This window comes from Mugil cephalus, chromosome 21 (genome assembly GCF_022458985.1).
Source record: "Mugil cephalus isolate CIBA_MC_2020 chromosome 21, CIBA_Mcephalus_1.1, whole genome shotgun sequence".
In the NCBI taxonomy this organism is placed as follows: Eukaryota; Metazoa; Chordata; class Actinopteri; order Mugiliformes; family Mugilidae; genus Mugil; species Mugil cephalus.
In genome coordinates this window covers 1,638,182-1,658,527 of record NC_061790.1, presented here as the reverse complement: position 1 = coordinate 1,658,527, position 20,346 = coordinate 1,638,182, and the positions used below count along the sequence as shown (strand labels likewise).

Here is a 20,346-nt window from a genome sequence, read left to right as displayed (position 1 = left end):
GAGAACAGGCTGATGAATGTGAAGTCTCAGCTGGAGCTGCATTCTTGCCCAAACCACCAGAAGAATGGTTTTCGAAACGGCCTTTGCAATAATATGCCTCGTTATGAAACCACTGGAAAAGTTGCCAGCGATGTAAAATAAACTCAGTTTTTGCAGTTACTGGACTGAAACATGGTGCGACCTTTGTAAGACAGACAGTGTGAATCCCCTTCTTTTATAAGTGGCTCACATACGAACACAGTGGATGCCAGAGAGTTTAGGCAACGACTGTGACACATCTGGAAAAGCGTCCATCTGGTGCACCCTGCAGGACACAACAAACGCAAAGGATTATTTGCAGCTTTTGTGAGGAATTCTTTCAAGACTAAGAAACAGTTTAATAGGGATGTTTTTTTCATAGAATACCAGAAAGTTTAGACGGTCGCAGGAAAAAGGGGGAAAGAAGTGGGACGAGACATCTGGTCCGTCCTGATGAGGTGAGTCCTTCGCTGCAGGACGAAGCCCTGGCTTCATGTGTCCCGTCTCTTTTCAGAGCCTCTGGGCGGCGTGAAGAACCTGCAGGTCACCGATCCGACCATCAACTCCCTGAGGGTGCGCTGGGAGCCGGCCGAGGGCGACGTCAGGCAGTACCAGATCATCTACGTCCCGGCCGCCGGGGGAACCGAGAGCAGGGTCGGTTTGAGCTGGTTTCCTGTGCCTGTCAAGACTGATTGTTTCGTGGTAAACCGACGAGAATTAGCCCCTGGAAAGTGTTTGGAAAGAGGCGCGCACTCCCAAAAAGAGCTGATGCATCAGGCCTTAGGTTGTTACAGGAGGAAACTTGTCAGGAGGAGGGCCAGTAGTTCCTCTCAGGACCATTATCAGTCCACACCTCTGTCCATTACACACCAACACGTAGCTGAAAGCTCAGGAGGACGCATTATTTTATGATCCAAGAATCTCCTGAGAATCCAGCTGCTTCTAAATAACCAACGCACTCACACTTCTGTGTCAGCGGCTTCCAGAGAGAGAGCTGCAAAAACCTCAGGCCTCATGCACCTTCACTGTGAAGCCAGGACCATGATCAGTTCTGTTTCAGGTTTACAAACTGCAAAATAATCCAAAGCACCTTCTGTTTCCTCTGTGAAGCCTCATCTGACTCCTGTTTCTCTCAGACTCAGGTGTCGGGGATGACGACCAACACCGTGCTGAGGGAGCTGCAGCCGGACACCGAGTACAAAGTGACGCTGGTGCCCATTTACTCGGACGTGGAGGGAAAACGCTCGACGGAGAACGGGAAGACGAGTGAGTAGCTGTGGCCACATCTGGTTCCGGGTGGTGAGAGTCCGGGTTCCTTCAACCGACCAGCCACAGCTCGGCTGTTATGTCACTTTTCTTTTTGTGTGGAAAGGTTGGATTATAGAAGATGAATGTGATCTCTATTATTTCCAGGCCGTTGTTTATGCGCTAACGAGACAATGCGGCTCAGCGGGAAGTTTAGATAAGCTCTGATCACTTTCCTGTGATTGGCAGCAGACTCCGTGAACGCCCTGAAGCAGGAAACCCTCTCACATCTGTTACTCTGACAGGGTCACGCCAAACAAATCACTTACAGCTGACCTGACTCCGACTGTAACTCAAACAGGAAATTAACAGTCGTGTAATGGCTCTCCATGGTGTCGACAGAGGCTCTGGGCGGCGTGAAGAACCTCCAGGTCACCGATCCGACCACCAGCTCGCTCCGGGTTCGCTGGGAGCCGGCCGAGGGCAACGTCAGGCAGTACCGCCTCTTCTACGTGCCGGAGTCCGGAGGCGCCGAGGACATGGTAGGACACGCCCACGGCCTCGCTGACGGGTTTAGGACGGAGCTCAGGTCAATGTGTAGAGAACAGATACCAGGATGATCCTCCAGCCCAACAGACACGTCCAGAACTCGTCTGTCCATCACCACAGAAAGCCCCGCCCACACCATCTGATTGGTCCGCAGATCTTTTAACAGTTTAACATAGTTGACAAGTGTCAAGTGTCTGAATAATGAAGCTCATGTGGAAGTGAAAAAAACTTAAAAAAAGGCTCCAAAAGGGAGTAAATCCCCTCAGACGCCCACGTTTATTTGTTATTAACACATTAAATTCTGCTTAATTTAATGCATTCACACTTTGAGTGACAGGTAGCAGACAGTTGGGTGGGCGGGTCTTAATGTCTGGGCTGCTTTAGCTCCGCCCCCAACATGACAACCCCTCCCCCTCATGTCTATATTTGGAGTGTGGGCGGAGTAAAGCTCATCCACAGGCTCCGCCCACTTCTGGCCTCATTTTCCAGGTTCAGAATCCAACAGGTGACGTCAGGATGGTTTTATCCGTAGTATAAACAGTCACCATGGCAACATCTTTACACAAACATCCTTCTAAACATTATTATACGGTTTTATTGAAAATTGAAAGTTATTTATAAATATATTGCAGTAACACTGTTGACAAAGAGGAGGAGGAACAGGTCATGTGATCTGGGAGTTTTCCAGATAAAATTTGATATGTTGCCAAAAAAAGAGAAATATCTGATTATCGCAACTTAACAAAAAGACACAAAACAAATCGTCATTTTATTATTATTTAGCTAATTAGGTTATTTCGTTACATTTTAGTGATTTCTGGTCATTTCTAATTAATAAGTGATTGTTTCCATAATATATTATTTTGATCATAACAAACATTATTTTTTTTAACTTTTAATAAGAAATGTGTCCAACATCTATCCCATGAGATTATATACTGAAAACATCTGTATGTGAACGTTGGCCTGATTTCTAACAAACATGAGACTAGTTTCAGGAATTGAGTGAATTTAAGTTCATCATTATTTAAGTTTATCATCATTTAAGTTCATAATTTAAACTCCTGTAGCTCTGAGTCTCTCTGATTCCTCCTGTAACAGGAGCAGGTGTCCGGAGGAACCACCAACACCGTCCTGAGGAACCTGCTGTCGGACACGTCCTACACCGTGACCGTGGTCCCAGTTTACCCAGAGGGAGAAGGTCTGCGCCAGGCGGACAAAGGGAAGACACGTAAGTCCTGAGGACGCATCAACGCTGACAGAGAAGGAACACGATGTTTTACTAGAGGGTTTGTTTAGTCATAGTTACATATCTGGAAGTAAGTGAACCTGAAGCATCGGTTGATGAGAGGAAACATCTCAGGATCAGATTCCTTCAACAGATCAACAGTTTCCACAAACATTTAGTTGAAAACAAGAGTTCATTTACTCCCAGATATGAAGCTGATTAATTGTCTTTATTAAACACGTGGTCTAATTTCTCTGTCTCATCAGTGTCACCGGGTTCTTTCTCTACTTCCAGGACTTTTGTGAAAATCCGCTGGTTTTTGAGTCGTTTTTCAGCAGAAATGTAGAAAATTCTTTAAAACCTTTAAGCAAATCTGTAGCTGTGACAAAGAGACACGTCTGAAAAACCAGAACCAGTGTTTGTTGTGTCTCTGTGGGATCTGATCTGCTGGATCAATCAGATCCAGAGTTTATCTGTCCTGGGGTGAACCTGAACCTCCTGGACTTTTATTCTTCAGACATGAGACACGTCTCAACTAAAGAAACATTTATCTCTCAGGTGAACTCTAAACCTTTATGGAAAGAAACTACTGTAACCTGACGAAAAGGCCAAAACCAATAAATCTCCTCAGAAACCGTCAGGAGGAGCCGAGGAGAAGGTTGGATCTCCTGGTCCCTGTGTGTCCGGTCGGTCTGTTAATCCACCGTCCTCTGGTCCGTCCGTTTTATCACCAGCTCATTTCACTGTTTCGGAATTTGTCACATCGTGTCTGAAGGAAAACAGCTTTTCTGTCCAAATCCAAAGACAAAGAGAGAGAGATGTGACATAATCTCTCTGCAGGATGGAATTAACGTGACTAAACAACAATAGAGACGAAAGGTTTTGCTCCTTTCTCGTCGACCTACTGCGTCTGCTTTTCCTTTTATTTGGACGGAGCTGCAGGAACCAGCGGGATGTGCACATCTGGTTTGGTTTAATAGGGAAGTTAAAGGCTTTTGCATAAACCCCCAAACTGTGCTACTTCTCCCTGCACCTCCTCCACCTCCTCTTCTGCTGAAGCAGCTCGATTCAGACTGGTTTTCATTTACAGAATCAGAACCTGAACATCTGCTCCCATCGATTGTGCGTTTTTTCACTTTCTCTTCACCTCTCTGGTCTTTTTCAGTCCCGCGGACGCCGCCCAGGAACATCCAGGTGTACAACCCCACCCCCAACAGCCTGAACGTGCGCTGGGAACCGGCCTCCGGCCAGGTCCAGCAGTACCGCGTGGTCTACAACTCGCTGACCGGAGTCAGACCCACCGAGACGGTGAGTTACCTTCCCCACGTCGTTAAAACGCAAACATGCAGGTAGCAGCAGGATTCACCCGGAGGCCACGAGGAGGAGGAGGAGGAGGTGGAGGAGCAGGAGGAGGAGGAGGAGGAGGAGGAGGAGGTGGTTTCTACTGAGATCACTGCCAGAGCCGTATATATTATATATATATTATAGAGAGTCGGAGCGTCTGATCTGTCCCTCTGTGCTGATTGGTTCTGAGCTGGTCACATGTTTCATGGGCGCCATGTTGGATCCATCTAACCAATATTCACCCATAGAGAAGTGGCAATAACAGAGAATAAAGTTGGATTAAAAGGTAAAATATGCCACAGGATCAGGAAAACACGGAGGAAACTCCACCGTTTCCCCAGTGAACAAAAACAGAAAGTTATGGAGCAGAAGATTAAAAGGAAGAACTGGATGTCAGCTGGTTTCTCTCTATTATGTGATGAGGTAAATGTCAATGTCTCTGTTTGACGTTTGTTAAGATTTTATATAGAAAAATAAAGTCACATCATCATTAATGTGAACCTTGATCTCAGAAACACCAACACCACTTTACACATGAATGAAGTCTGAAGTTAGCCTAGCCTTATGCTAGCCTTATGCTAGCCCTATGCTAGCCTTATGCTAGCCTTATGCTAGCCTTATGCTAGCTAGTTATCTAGACTAAAGGCTCAGTGACTTTACCTCAGTTACTACTAAGTTATTATGGCTAGCATGCTAATGCTATAATTATAATACTAAATAACAGTGAGACTAGTTTAATAGTTTCTATAATTTTTCTGAGTAATTTGAACCTTTTAACAGTGATGGATGAACACGGAGGCTGAGAATAAGGCCCATTAATGGTGGAAATAAGACATTTATTTCCACATAGCTCATAGAGTTACACTGTAGAATCTAACCTCTGATGGAGCAAACATGGCGCCATGATTTGAGTTGGACAGACTCTCTCTAATAAACGTCTCTAATCACTGGGGGGGGGGACCTCTCAGAGGTCACAGGTCAGATCTTGTCAGATGTTTGGAGCCTCCAGGACATTGTTGAGTTGAGTGAAGTGGTTTCGTCCCAGTTTGCGAAGGAGATAAAACATAGATGAGGAGAGAATGTCAGACGTGTCAGAGCAGAATCAGAGAAATGAATGAAATGATGCAGGTAAAAACATGAGGGGAGGAGTTTACAGGAGGAACAAGGAGGAACAAGGATGGACTCAATGAGGAGATGATGGAGACATGTAGGTCGTCTTCCTCTCTGCCTCCTCCTTCCTCTCCTTATTTATTTCCTCCTCCTCGTCTCCTGTGACCTCATCGGGAGCCTCTGCTGTTCTTCTCTCCGTCTATTTCATGGAAACTACAGGAGGTGCGTTTCGCCGATAGCTGGTGTTGATGTCGTACAGATGTTTTCACAGCGGTGATTCTGTTAAACGCTCTTAAATATGAAAATCAGGACTCGTCAGCCTTTCGCTTGTGTCCATTAGCACCAATTTCACGCACAAGTGAAAATATCTGGAGGAAGAAAAAAAAATCATTAATCGCTTTATTTCCCGCAAAGAGTTTGGAAAAGTCTGCAGGTCTGGACACGTCTGAGACTGACATCAGTTCCTGAGGCTGTGACGCCGTAGAGAAGCTCTGATTGGACGGAGCTCTGCTCTTTTTAACCCTCACGCCCTTTGTCTGTTTTCACTTGAGTCGCATTTTGTTTTAATTGGCTCTGATTTAATTTCGCTTCGAGAGGAAGTCGGTTTGGCCCAGACACAGATTCAACAGCTCCTGACGACGGATCCAGTTTAACTGAGATCAGTCTGATGCTCAGACTCGGCTCTGATTGGCTGTTTAGACGTTAGAACCATTACAGACTCAGGAATGACACAAGTAATCAAAACAGCAAAGTGTGTGAGAGTTTTTCCATCTAGTTCCCAAATCTGGACCAAGTCTCCAGCCACGTGGTCCTGGTTCTGGTCCAGTTGTGGGTAGAGACCCATCAGAGCCAGTGTTCTACCGGCCACATGGTGGCGCTGCTGCTGAGACCAGATGTCCAGTTCTGGCTGGAGACGAATTAATGGAGACACGTTTTAATTCATTAAGACCAGATGTGAACATTTTTAAAGTATTAACGAAGAAGTATCTTGTTATTTTTAATGTTTTGCTGCGTTAAACTGTGTGAAACAGATTTGTAGCCTCTGTTATACGGCTCGATTAACGCAAACCACCTCTCAGAGGTCTCTTAATTATCCCAGAACCACTGGACTGTTTGGCTTTGTCCTGATTTACATCAGCCTCCGGAGCAGCGCTGCTCTCAGGAAATGACTGGATGACTAAAGCTGCACTTAAACATAATGTCTTCGAGGGACACGGTCCAATCCTGCTCAGTTTACTGGTGGGATTTAGGTCCGGTCCAGGCCAGTAGGCGAATATACGTCCACTCCATCATGGCTGAGAAAGCCTCCTCATGCCAAACCTCTGAGATATTTGCTCGAACCAAAACAAAAGGCTGATCCTGTGGATGTGTTTGTCATGACGTAACTCGGCCACAGAGCTTCACAGACGCTGAGGAGATGCTGCGATAATCCCAGCGACACACGACGTTCCACCGGCGTCCTTTCAGAAAAAAACACGTCTGAACCTGCGCTGAGCCGCTGACAGATGCAGCTTTTTAGCACAAACTGTTTATCTGTCAGTCCACTCACTGAATGACGGATCTGTTTGGTGACTCACCTCCCAGGCGTTTGTTAGTGTTTCAGGGAAACTTTGGCAGAAAACGCCTGGAGATAAGGACACGTGTGATGCACTGAGCTCATTATGTACATTAGTGCTGCCAGACCGTTGTGTCATGCATGAAGGCGATCGTTTGAATGGACTGAGCTTCCGCGCCGTCGTGGTTTTACATCGTGTTGTGACCGCTGGGTTTTCTCCTCCAAACAAAGGTCCTGGTTCCAGGGAGCGTGAACAACGCCTTCCTGGACAACCTGGTGCCCGACACTCCGTACTCCATCACCGTCTCCGCCATGTACGCCGACGGGAAGGGGGCCGACGTGGCGGGAAACGGAAAAACACGTAAGCACATTTATTTAATTTATTTCATTTATTTATTTCATCCACCCGGGAAGAACTTTCATTCAGAAACAGAGAATAATTAAATATGAAGCAGTAAGAGAATATTAATAATAAAGAGACTAAGAGCTGAGATCCAGTCACAGCACAACGGAAAACAAACTAGATCAATTAACTAATTAAACTAAGCAACCCCAAAGCACGGATTAATAACATAAAATAATAATATAATAATAATAACACACATATGTGTCCTCTCCCATGTTGGTAAGAATAAGAAAGTCATGAAAAATATCCCTTATAGCACAAGTCCTCAATATTTTCATAAATATACATTATTATTATTATTAACATTATGCATTCAGTGCTAAGCTACAGGTTCACATATTCTTTTTTTTATTTTTATTTCTATCCCTTCACTAGAATACATTGGATTCAGGTTAATGTGTATTTAAAGAAATGCAGATTTATGAGGGAAAATTAAATAAAAAATATATATAAAAAATGGAACCATGAGTTGTAGAATCTTTGATTAATTAGAAGCTCTATGACTTAAAGCTTAATTTAAGACTGATTCTAATCACTAATTAACTGGAAATTAATCATGATTAAATATTTGAATCTGTCGACAGTTCAGATTTATACATGATGTGGATTTTACTTTATATTTAAAGACGTTTTCTGTGATGCTTTGCGTTAATGTGCAGTGCCCCGGGCCGGACCGAGGAACATGCGAGTGTTCGATGCCACCACCAGCACCTTGACCATCGGCTGGGACCACGCGGAGGGTCCCGTCAGGCAGTACCGGATCGGATACGCCCCCATGACCGGAGACCCCATCACCGAATACGTACGGGCCTCCTCACACTTCTTCTTCTGCTCCTTCTTCTTCTTCTTCTTCTTCTTCTTCTTCTTCTTCTTCTTCTTCTTCTTCTGCTTATTCTTCTTCTTCCTCTTCTTCTTCTTCTTCTGCTCCTTCTTCTTCTTCTTCTTCTTCTCTTCTTCTTCTTCTTCTTCTTCTTCTTCTTCTTCTTCCTCTTCTTCTTCTTCTTCTGCTCCTTCTTCTTCTTCTTCTTCTTCTTCTGCTCCTTCTTCTTCTTCTTCTTCTTCTGCTCCTTCTTCTTCTTCTTCCTCTTCTTCTTCTTCTTCTTCTTCTTCTTCTGCTTCTGCTTCTTCTTCTTCCTCTTCCTCTTCTTCCTCCTCTTCCTCTTCTTCTTCTTCCTCTTCTTCTGCTTCTTCTTCCTCTTCTTCTTCTTCTTCTTCTTCTTCTTCTTCTTCTTCTTGCTTCTTCTTCTGCTTCTGCTTCTTCCTCTTTCCTCTTCCTCTTCTTCCTCCTCTTCCTCTTCTTCTTCTTCTTCTGCTTCTTCTCCTTCTTCTGCTTCTTCTTCTTCCTCTTCCTCTTCTTCCTCCTCTTCCTCTTCTTCTTCTTCTTCTGCTTCTTCTTCTTCCTTTTCTTCTACTTCTTCTGCTGCTTCTTCTTCTTCTTCTTCCTCTTCTTCTTCCTCTTCTTCTTCTTCTGCTTCTGCTTCTTCTTCTTCCTCTTCTTCTTCCTCTTCTTATTCTTCTGCTTCTTCTTCTTCTTCTGCTTCTTCTTCTGCTTCTTCTTCCTCTTCTTCTTCTTCTTCTTCTTCTGCTTCTGCTTCTTCTTCCTCTTCCTCTTCTTCTTCTGCTTCTTCTTCTTCTTCTTCTGCTTCTTCTTCTTCTTCAGCTTCTGCTTCTTCTTCGTCTTCTTCTTCCTCTTCTTCTGCTTCTTCTTCTTCTTCTTCTTCTGCTTCTTCTTCTTCTTCTTTTTCTTCTTCTTCTTCTGTCTTAGTTCCTGTAGATTTGATGCAGAACCTGTTTGTTCATAAAGTTTAACACTGACTGACATTATTTCTGGGGCCTGTGAACACATATATCTGATGAGATCATTAATTAGTCATTAATTAGCGCTGATTTGTCCGGCTGGAGACGTCCTGGCCGTGTTGCAGTAGCTAGTGTTTGAAGCCGTCCAGTCATAACAGAGGGAAACACATCTAGATTAATTTCAGGTAATAACGTGTTGTGTTTTGGATAAACTCTGGATAAACTCCGGCTGTGACGTTCCCCTGCAGCGGTGAAGTCACGTCTCAGGATTCCCTCTGCTCGTTACGAACCGATCGGCCGCACTAATTACAGGCTCGGTTAAACAAACAGGACAATTTGGGGCATATTAACGTTATTAATAGTTCTGAATAATGAGCCCGAGCTCCAGCTGTTCTTCCTCTCTGCTTGTTAGTGGAGCACCTGTTCTCTGTGAGTCAGCTGACTGCAGCATGGAAGGGTTCACTCCTCTTCTTAGTTTCTTCTTCTTATTCATCATCTGTTTCTTCTTCTTCTTCTTTGAAGGCCTATAGATTTCTTCTTCTTCTTCTTGTCCTTCTTCTTATTCATCATCTGTTTTTTCTTCTTCTTTGAAGGCCTATAGATTTCTTCTTCTTCTTCTTCTTCTTCTTCTTTGGAGGTCTGGAGATTTCTTCTTCTTCTTCTTCTTCTTGGAGGGCCTATAGGTTCTTCTTCTTCTTCTCTGGATAATCAAAGTGTGTCATACATCCTGGCTTCTTAATACTTTAGCCCCGCCTCCTAATCACATGCACCTGCAGGAGAAGCTCGTTACCTACTACCTGGATGCTCTCGACTCTTTTTCCTCTCTGACCTCGTGACGTCTTTGATTCTCAGACTGTGGTTCAGGGAAACAGGAACAACGCCATGCTGCAGAATCTGCAACCGGACACGCCGTACAACATCACGGTGGAGGCCATATACGCCGAGGGGCCGGGAGGCTCCCTGAACGGAAACGGACGCACAGGTGAGGCAACGGGGGGGAATTTATTTATTAAGAAGAACCTTAATAGTACAGTTGTCATGAATAGTGAAATAAAATCAATAAATATTGATGTAGAGTTGGGATTTTTGGGGATTTGCTTCCTTTTGGAGCCTCTAGTGGCCATTTAATGAACTGCAGCTCTTTATAAAATCAGACCTGATTTTATAACGTTTAAGTTTTTCTGGAGTCTTTCTGGTCGGACCGTTTGGGGGCGGGGCTTAATGTGGCGATGGACAGTAGAGTAACAGTGGAGTTAAATTAGTTATGAGAATCAGCTGAAATCCGGCTCCTAATGAAAGCCAGATGTTACGGATCCATTAGTTTTAACCAGGACGCAGCCATGTTGAGTCACCGTGTCTCCGCGTGGGGACGTTTTAATTAGTCTGGCTACTGAGGTTACATTTGTGTGAGCTGTGGTTCACGGGTCGAGCTGCTGTTGAGACTAACACGTCGACAGCTCTCAGCTCTGAGTGTGGAAATAAATAGAGCAGACGTGCGCTGGTCAGCAGAGCCAGCGGGTGTTGAGTTCAGGCCCCTGGGAGCTGTAACATTAGTTATAAACAGTAGAGACTCGTTCTGGCTTCGCTCCAGGTCCAGGCTTGTTCAACATGAGCTCAATCTAAACACCGTGTGGAGTGAATGAGCAGCGAACCTCTGCTGCTGAAGAGGCGCAAGTGTCGGTCCACTTCAGAATCAACCACAGGCTGAAATACCTGCAAATAAAGTCGTGTGCTTTGTGTCCCAGTCGGCATGTTGAGTCCCAGGAACCTGCGAGTGTCAGACGAGTGGTACACGCGCTTCAGAGTGTCCTGGGAGGCGGTGGCTGCTCCGGTCCAGGGATACAAGCTCATCTACTCCCCCGAAGGTGAGCGAGACGTCGACACAGGAATCATGAGCCCGGCGTTATCTGGGTGCTCACATTTAGGCCTCTCAACGGGAACAACCACTTTTATGTTCAGCATTAGTTACAGACCTTAAAATCTCTCACTTTCTGCAACTTATAGATAATTAATGAATTAATTACTGGTATTATTACTGGACACAGTCATTAGGGACTAAAGAACGAGCTGAAACAAGAGGTTTGAGTTGAAACATGTGTAGGTGTTGGCCTCAGAATCAACCACGTACTTAACAACCAGTTATCTAGAGAACGTCCGCCTGCATCTAACTGATATGTTACGTATGAATCCTCGGTGAACGCTGGAGAACCTGATGATGATTCTACATCTCGTTGTCCCGTTTCCAGGCACAAACCAGCCGATCGACATCTTCGTGGGCGACGTGACCTCCTACACTCTGCACAACCTGCAGCCCGGGACCACGTACGACGTGAAAGTGTTGGCTCAGTACACGACCGGGGCCAGTTCACCGCTCGAGGGACAAGGAACCACGCGTACGTACAGCTCAACGTCTGAATATTTAATGGCGTCAGGGTTAGACTACAGCTGATTGGATTGTTTCATGTGTGCAGTTTACCTGAACGTCACAAACATCGAGACGTACAACGTCGACCACGACAGGTTCTGCATCAAGTGGAGTCCTCACAGAGCGGCAACGTCGTACCGCATCAAACTCAACCCTGTGGACCGTGAGTCTCCTCGCTCTGCGCTTTAGTTACACGTCTCCTCATGGCAGGAAAGTCTTAGATTATAGTATCAGACAGCAGGTATAATTAATGAATGATTGTTGTTTCAGGCTTTTAACTGAAATTAGTTCCTGAACATGTTTATTGCTGAAACTTTGTCGCAGAGCTTGACCCCGAAATGTCTTAAATGTTCCAGAGAGTCTGTTACTGAAACTTTTTTCTTTCTTTTTTATTTTTTTTTACATAAATTATTTGCTGAAATTGCAAGAGTTTGCAGTATCTTGCAATATCTGAGAGTTACTAAAATGTGTTACTTAAATTAGTTGCTGAAATGCGTCTCTTGCAGCTGGAATCGATCCCAGATCTGATTCCTCATTAGAAGTTAAAGACACAGCGTTTTCCATCTCCTCTGCTGAATGATTAGATCCATTAGATCCACCTACAGACAGATGGTGGTTGTCCTGCTTCCTGTTGGAGGTGATGGAGGTGCAGCGTGTGCAGGAAGACAGATGTCTGCAGCCCCGTCTCCAGATGAGCTCGTCTCTGCGGACGCTGCAGATCCTTCCTGTTTAACCGACTGTGTCGGCTCAGACTCGGTCCCGACTCTTTTTATTTATCACGTTCGAGCCTCGAAGCAACAAGCACGACTGAGAGCGTCCGATCGTTGTAGTTTTAGGTTTTTTCTTCAGGGACTTTGAGCCTCATCTGGTTCACGTTCACGTGTGGACACAGAGGAGAAAGCAGACATCATGCATCAGTGTTTAAGCATCTATATGGTGGTGATTAGATGTGGTAGGAAGCTTCAGACAGAGTGATACGCAGCAGACAAACCTCGACAGATCAGACAACTGTTTGTTCTCAAGTGGAAACGCAAACAGTGGTCAGACGGCAGCGGGATGAGTAAGTGGAAAAGCCTCCTGCATCCGCGCTTCCTCCACATTTTAAACGCTGTGGAAACTCTGACGAGAAGTTGTCTAATATCCAGCTGGAACGGTTCGGGGATTAGATTTTGTCAACATGTTCTGACTCGGTACGCGAGGGCCACTGTTCTGGAGGCGATCTTCTCCGGGAGACCAGTGTTTTCCCCAAACCATTTAGATCCAGTCACCGATCGCGCCGCGTTGATCCTTCAGAGCTCATTCTGAAAATATGAGGCGCAGAGGATGACGACACCCGGCGTCCGACCCCCGGTCACTGAGAGTAGCAGTCGTCATCTGTGGCAGCTGCTTCGGAAATAAACAGGAGTGTTTGTTTGTGCTCGCTGGAGACGCTGGTGTAAATAGAATATGTTATTATCAGTGTATGACAGCCGAGCGATGCAGAGATGTAAACAGGACCAGGCCAGAGGTTAAGACTCGGCTTTATTTTCCCGGGTTAGCAACAAAACAGAAAAAACTAAAAAATAGTTCAGTTTCAGGGCTGTTAAATAGAAATATGCTTCCTTTTGAAGATAAATTTAGAAAGAAAGTGAAAACTCTCCCAATTAGTTTCTGACATTTTTGCGCAGCGTTATAAAGCGATAATAGATTATTTTTATGGTTTGTAGTTAATGGTTAAATATGGCACTTTTATTATCAAGAAACTCAAACAAAGAAATAAACTAATGATCTGGATTCTGATCAGTTCATCTGAGTTTGTTTCTCAGATCTGTCGCTTCACCATCACAATACTCAAGGACAAAAGCAACAAATAGTTTTGCTGACTTCGTCATTTTATCAGATTCGCTGCTCGTTAAAACGTGGCCCTTTAACTCCACCTGGGACACACTCCAGAAACCTGATCCCTCGTTCCCATCCGCGACCCTTTCATACGCTGCCATAAACCTTTCATATGAAAATCTGAATTGTCACTTTTATTATCCAGAAACCCAAACGTCCATGCAGCTCAGAAACGAGTCCAGATCTCTGCAGAATAAAAGGCCTCCAGCTGTTTGTCATGTCGGATGAGGCCCTGGTCTTTGGTCCCGGGGAGTTAACTTTAACCAAATAAGTATCTCAGCTCTGTGTTAACCTGTTGTGATCATTGAAACCTGCACCCGACGCATCCCAGGTTTAAATGAGCAGAAAAGCAAAGCAGCAGTTTGATCGATGCTCCTGCAGAGACGGGTCTGTTAGGAAAGATGCTCCACTCTGAAAGGTTTCCTAAAGGGAAGAGTTTGCTGTGCTTTGATTGGTCTTTCCTCTGGTTCCTCTGCAGCCTCCAGCAAAGGGCAGCATGAGATCACCATCCCCGCCGGTCTGCCTCAGTACTGCTTCGACGGCCTTTCCCCCGACGCCCTCTACACCGCCACCGTCTTCGTTCAGACCCCGAACCTGGAAGGTCCAGGAGTCAGCGCCAACGAACGCACCTGTGAGTGTTGCATGTCTGAAACATGAACGGACCTGAAACTGGACTCACAGAGGAAGCAAAACTTAAGTTGGCTTGAATGCATCAAACAGAGATCTTTAATATTTACTTCCAGGTTTCCAGCTCCTGGAAACCTGCAGGGATTAGAAATCTCCATTAGTTAATATCCATCTGTTATTAAAACACATCATCATTATTATAAAAGACTTCTTTTCTTACATTTGTCAGGCAGCTTGTTTCATTAATCCTGTTGATAGTTACCTGGGGAGCCTCTAATAATTTGCAGTAGTTATAAATTACCAAACATATTGGTCCAAACACAGATGTGGTGTGACTCTCTCAGGCCAGTTGAATGCTTTGTATTTTTAGAGCAAATTCAGGAGGATGTTGCTGCATCGAGACCTTTCACAGAAAAATCTAGATCAGAAGGAGGATGACATGATGTCATTAATAATAAATGAATAAATTATTCATTTATTATTAAGCAAATCTGCTACTTCAGCTGTTAAAAAGTGTCTTCTTGGAATCATGTTTTTGGATAAACTAGTTATTCTGTAACTGACTCCTCAGATTAATGCTGCAGCTGTTACATGTAACAGTTAATGAGCTGAAGGCTCGAAGGACTGGAAACTGATTTCTGTAAAATGAGTTGGACCAAAGTTAATGAAACGTTTCTGAGGTGGAAAACAACAGTTTTACTGTGATCTGAAGAGTTATCTCCAAAACAATGACTTCAGCGTTCGACCTGTTTACAGCTGTTGTGTTTATGACCACCGTGTTGATGACGCTGTGTAACTCTTGTCCTCTCTCTCAGTGGTGAAGCCAACTCCGGTTCCAACTCTCCCACCGACTCCGACGCCTCCACCCACCATCCCTCCTGCATGGGCAGGTAAGAGCCCGATATCACCCCTGACCCTGTCTGTGCTGTGGGTTCATTTGTTTCTCTCAAACGCAGCCTTTTAGAAAAGCTGTGAAACTTTATATTCGATCTATTCAGGTCAAAAACATTTTACCAGATGATTGATGAGTTTATCACAACATCAACAGGCTCAGCTGGAGACTAATGTTCACAGAGTGTGTGTGCAAATGTTGGTTGGAGGTTTAGTTAAACTTAACCTGAACTACAGATTATCCCGACTGATCAGGGAGCAGTGAATGCATCACCTCGTGACCTCAGACGTAAACAAAACACAGACTGTGGAGCAACAACTTCCTGTAAATCTGCTGAGTCTGGTAGGTGGTGTTAATGCATAAGAAGAAACCTCCAGGTTCTCGTAGAAGAAGATAAAGAAGAAGAACCTTCCGCCTCTTGTAGAAGAAGAAGAAGAACTCTAAAGGTTTTTGTAGCAGAAGAAGAAGAACCCTCCAGGTTTTTGTAGAAGAAGAAAAAGAACAAGAACCTTCCGCCTCTTGTAGAAGAAGAAGAAGAACTCTAAAGGTTTTTGTAGCAGAAGAAGAAGAACCCTCCAGGTTTTTGTAGTAGAAAAAGAAGAAGAAGAACTCTTAAGGTTTTTGTAGTAGAAGAAGAAGAACCCTCCAGGTTTTTGTAGAAGAAGAAGAACCCTCCAGGTTTTTGTAGTAGAAGAAGAAGAACACTCCAGGTTTTTGTAGTAGAAGAAGAAGAACACTCCAGGTTTTTGTAGAAGAAGAAAAAGAAGAAGAACCTTCCGTCTCTTGTGGAAGAAGAAGAAGAACCCTCCAGGTTTTTGTAGTAGAAGAAGAAGAAGAACCCTCCAGACTCTCGAGGAGGTTCCCATATGTTTGTCTTTGACTTTTAATACAGGAACATGTTCTAAACAAGGTCCAGGTGACCGAGAACCTTCACAGACGACACAGGAACATGTTTGCTGGTTTTGGTCTTCGATGGAGTCGCTCGGCTGAATTACTCTCGTTACTACTTCCTCCAGGAACATTCAGGAACCTGGGCCAGAAAACATGGACGTTCTGGGTGGATGGAGTCTTTTCGCTCATTGGAAACTCCTCCATGCAGATGTTTCTGGTGAACTCAGAGCCGCCACATGTGGACGCCGGCACCGCAGGGTTCTCGAAAAACCAACAGCTTAGGTGTTGAAAAGGGGAAGACAGACCAGTCCAAGGAATCTGTTGTTGTTCGGTATTATGTAAAACTTGTTTATGGATCTGAGCAGGAGGGAAAGACAGAGAAGATCACAGAGCGACTGCATCGCATACGGCTCAGATTATTTCAGAGGGAGATTCGTGTTCGTCGGAGTGAAAGTCATAAACCAGAGCTCAGCCCTTCTGGTGACCAAATGTTGCTTGTTTAGTTTCGCCGGTATTATTTTTATCAGTGAAGCCCATAATTAGCATACCGTCACCGGTCTCCGTCGTTTAGTTCTGCTCTCAGCTGATTCTTTTAATGCACCTCACAAACGATAATTACGCCATTTTCTCTGCTGGGGTTTGCGATGCAGCCCCGAGGACTGACCGGTGGACTTTAAAGACCCGCATTGTTGTTTCATGTTTGGGTTTTTTTTGTTGTTTGTTTCTCAGTTTGCAAAGGAGCGAAAGCAGATGTTGTGTTCCTCATCGACGGCTCGTGGAGCATCGGCGAGGAGAGCTTCACCAAGGTCGTGCACTTCGTCAAAGAAATGATCGCAGCGTTCGACGTGATCGGACCTTCGGGGATGCAGGTTTGTAGCCGCGGCCGAAAATAAATCCACGAATCGGCAGCAGTAAAAACACATAATTCAATCAAACAATAATGTGAAAGAGAAACTTGAGCTGAGCCCGTCACGCAAGTTTCCTACAACATGGACAATCAATTTCAATACAATACACAGAATTCAGACCAGACTTCATAGAATTTTCCTTGGAAGTTGTTGATCGTTGCCATCAATGTTTCAAAAGAGGCAACGTCTGTCATCAGCTTTAACCGTTCATCAAAGGTTTTAGGTTTTACTTGACTCTTCCAGTGGTGTTACACCGATAAATCCTACCAGGGCAAGTCCAAATTTTTGTTTGGACTCACCAGACGGTGGAAGAGATCTATCGCCTAGTAAACACAGCTGGGGAGATTCTGGCAGTGGTTTGTGCAGCCGTTCTCCAATACATTCGATCACTTGTTTCCATAGAGAAGAAGTTTAACTGGAACTGGAGTAGAACAATATCTGTGTATGATTTTGTAAATTTACTAACAGAATCTCTAACTGACCACCCTGCATCAGACACTATCCAAAATTCCTCTTCTCTCTTTTAGTTAAAGTTTCTTTCCCAGATTTTAAATTAAATCTATTAAATTAAATGTACTTTCATCTTTATTCACAGGTGTCCTTCGTGCAGTACAGTGACGGAGCTAAGACGGAGTTCATGCTGAACGCTTACACGGACAAAGGCATAGCCATGTCTGCGCTTCACCACATCCGCTACCGAGGAGGAAACACCAAGACAGGTTTCAATCACACACTCGATGCAGCGCTGACGGCGGCAAAGCCTCAAAGAAGCTGCTGTTCTGACGTCTTTGATTTTTTTGGGCAGGAATGGCGCTGAAACACACCTACGAGAAGGCGTTTTCTCTCGATAACGGGATGAGGAGAAACGTCCCCAAGGTGGTGGTGGCCATCACTGATGGACGCTCTCAGGACGAGGTGAAGAAGAACGCCGCCCAGCTGCAACACGCAGGTAAGACTGACCGCTCAGTTAAAGGCTTAAAACAGGAAAGTAGACAAAGAGCAGCCAATCACACAAATCAATCAGAAATATTATAATATTACATATCAGAGAGGTCCAGAAGAGTTTCCATCAACTTGATGAGACTCAGGTCCTGGTTTAGTTTCTATAAATCAGGGATTTGTCTCATGTTTGTGTTGAAGTGTGTGATGACAATGGACAAAAGAGCTTTGTGAGGAGCTCAGAAAAGGTCTGGAAAAGGTTCCACAACCATCTCTAAAGAGTCTGGAAGCCACAAATAATCCACAGAGAGTCAGACAGATTGAGAACAAATAGAGGAGATTTGAGACAACTTTGATGGACCAATGGATTTATAGCAGTGAACTATGGTAGAAAATGTCAGGACATGAGTCCATGAGCTGAATGAGAAGAGAAACTGGATCATGGAGGAAGACAAGGAGCCCAAGAACACCAGTGGTTCTCCAGAAGAACCAGATGAATGTTTAGGAACAAGTCAAAGTCCTGACCTTCATCCAGTACAAATGTTGATGAGAGGAAACCACCAACATCTCACAACTGAAGCAACGGGATCAGATTCCAACAGATCAGCAGTTACCAGAAACATCTAGTTACAGCAGATACTGGAAACCAATTTACAGATGTGTAAAATGGGCTAATGTTGTGTGATATTTCTGTGTTTTACTGGGTTCTCTCTGTCTGTTAATCAGAAATGTTCTGCTCGAGGCTCAAATCGTTCTGGCGTCTGTTTTCAGGTTACAGCGTTTTCGCCATCGGTGTCGCTGACGTGGACTTCGTGGAGCTGCAGCAGATCGGCAGCAAACCCAGCGACAGACACGTGTTCGTGGTGGACGACTTCGACGCCTTCAGCACCATCAAGGAAAACCTGATCACCTTCATCTGTGAAACTGCGACTTCATGTTAGTTCGTAAACTCAGCAGAGAATAGATTCAGGCTCCGTCCAGGTCATGGATCTGTCTTAACGTTACCTGTGTCTCCTCCACAGCGTGTCCCCTGATCTTCCTGAATGGATTTACCTCCCCTGGTAAACACCAATAATTATTATTATTATTATTATTATTAAACCTTCCTGAGAGTGACCTCTCCTCTAAACACAAACCTCCTGCCGTTGTTTCAGGCTTCAGGATGCTCGAAGCGTTCAACCTGACGGAGAAAACCTACAGCTCCATCAAAGGCGTCTCCATGGAGCCCGGCTCCTTCAACAGCTACACGGCCTATAGGCTGCACAAGAACGCCTTCCTGAGCCAGCCCACCACGTGAGTGATATGATGAGACGAGACAAACCCGTAAATACGCTGGTGAGTCTGCAGACAGAGCTCAGCATCATCCGACCGCCTGAGCTCACTTCTGTGCATTTACGAGGTCGGACTGGGCTGCAGCTCCACTTAAAAGTGGCTTTTCACTGTCGCTGTGAGGCCTGTTTTTACACCGAGTCAGGATGCCCACCGCAAAGCAGAGACCGCACGACGCTGGCTGCCTCCCAGAGCATCGGGGAAACAGCAGCGGACTACCGAATGTTCAACAAGTCTGATTCAAAAAATGTGTCGTGACATGAGGAAATGAGAAACATCCTGCTCGGTTTTAAAAATAAAATCATTCAAATCGCCACAAACAAAGTCTGTGGAGGATGAGACAGTCGTGAATGGGGCCGGGAATCGATTCCATCGAGATACGTCCACGTCAAAACAAGCTCACGTCAAACTAAAACTCACGTAGACTCTGGTTCCAGCAGGATTCTCCCTCTAGTTTCTCATCTTTCAAATAAAGACTCATGTGAACTGATATTAAAAACACGGCCTCTTTGAAAACCACCGCATGTGTTTGTAAAACGGTTCTAAAAGCTGAAACTTGATCCTGGAAACTGCTTTCAACATGAAACCACGCTTTGGTAGAATTTAAATCTTTCTTTCCGTCAACAGAGACGTCCACCCCGACGGCCTCCCCCACGCCTACACCATCATCATGATGTTCCGCCTCCTCCCCGACTCGCCCAAAGACGCCTTCGACATCTGGCAGGTGTCGACCAAAGATCACAAACCGGAGACCGGCGTCACCATCGACCGTAAGCGCCAGCGTCGCTCCTCTTATAAATAAAATAAATAAACACGTGTTTTTAGATGAAACTCTTTGTGTCTGAGGCTCAGAGACGAGAAAGACTGAGATGATCTCAGATGTGGAGGACGTCTCAGAAATATTCCCGGGATCTAGGTTCCAAATAACTTAACTGAGTTTATTCCACCTTTATCTGCACCTCGTTCTGGGTCAAACCTGAGCCAGACCAGAGCAAACGAACACAAACGCAGCCACGATATAAGACTGATGTTTAGTTTAGTGCTTTAAAGAAAGGCCACTGTTTATTAGAAGGTGTTTAAATCAGATTCACAGAAAATTAATTACTTAAATTACTTTTCCAGTTTTTAGTTTCTGCTTTTAAAAACTAATTTGAAATCCGGGCCTTTTTCTCTGAGTGTTTTCTTTTAAAACGATGACGTCTGAT

The 20,346-nt window shown here is 44.8% G+C and overlaps 1 protein-coding gene across 1 annotated transcript in view; it reads left to right on the top strand.

Annotated features, from left to right (window-relative positions):
• Positions 1 to 20,346, top strand: part of LOC124998921 (collagen alpha-1(XII) chain-like) — a 94,782-nt gene that overhangs the window by 59,090 nt on the left and 15,346 nt on the right. Inside the window, exons 42-61 of the mRNA XM_047573558.1 lie at positions 533 to 672; positions 1,155 to 1,284; positions 1,666 to 1,805; positions 2,914 to 3,043; positions 4,206 to 4,348; positions 7,281 to 7,410; positions 8,115 to 8,257; positions 10,105 to 10,234; positions 10,998 to 11,117; positions 11,499 to 11,645; positions 11,724 to 11,840; positions 14,034 to 14,186; positions 14,998 to 15,072; positions 16,695 to 16,834; positions 17,469 to 17,592; positions 17,679 to 17,822; positions 18,584 to 18,748; positions 18,835 to 18,873; positions 18,967 to 19,105; positions 19,769 to 19,911. Of these exons, the coding sequence (XP_047429514.1) occupies positions 533 to 672; positions 1,155 to 1,284; positions 1,666 to 1,805; positions 2,914 to 3,043; positions 4,206 to 4,348; positions 7,281 to 7,410; positions 8,115 to 8,257; positions 10,105 to 10,234; positions 10,998 to 11,117; positions 11,499 to 11,645; positions 11,724 to 11,840; positions 14,034 to 14,186; positions 14,998 to 15,072; positions 16,695 to 16,834; positions 17,469 to 17,592; positions 17,679 to 17,822; positions 18,584 to 18,748; positions 18,835 to 18,873; positions 18,967 to 19,105; positions 19,769 to 19,911 (2,592 nt within the window). The remainder of the gene's footprint in view (positions 1 to 532; positions 673 to 1,154; positions 1,285 to 1,665; positions 1,806 to 2,913; positions 3,044 to 4,205; positions 4,349 to 7,280; positions 7,411 to 8,114; positions 8,258 to 10,104; positions 10,235 to 10,997; positions 11,118 to 11,498; positions 11,646 to 11,723; positions 11,841 to 14,033; positions 14,187 to 14,997; positions 15,073 to 16,694; positions 16,835 to 17,468; positions 17,593 to 17,678; positions 17,823 to 18,583; positions 18,749 to 18,834; positions 18,874 to 18,966; positions 19,106 to 19,768; positions 19,912 to 20,346) is intronic.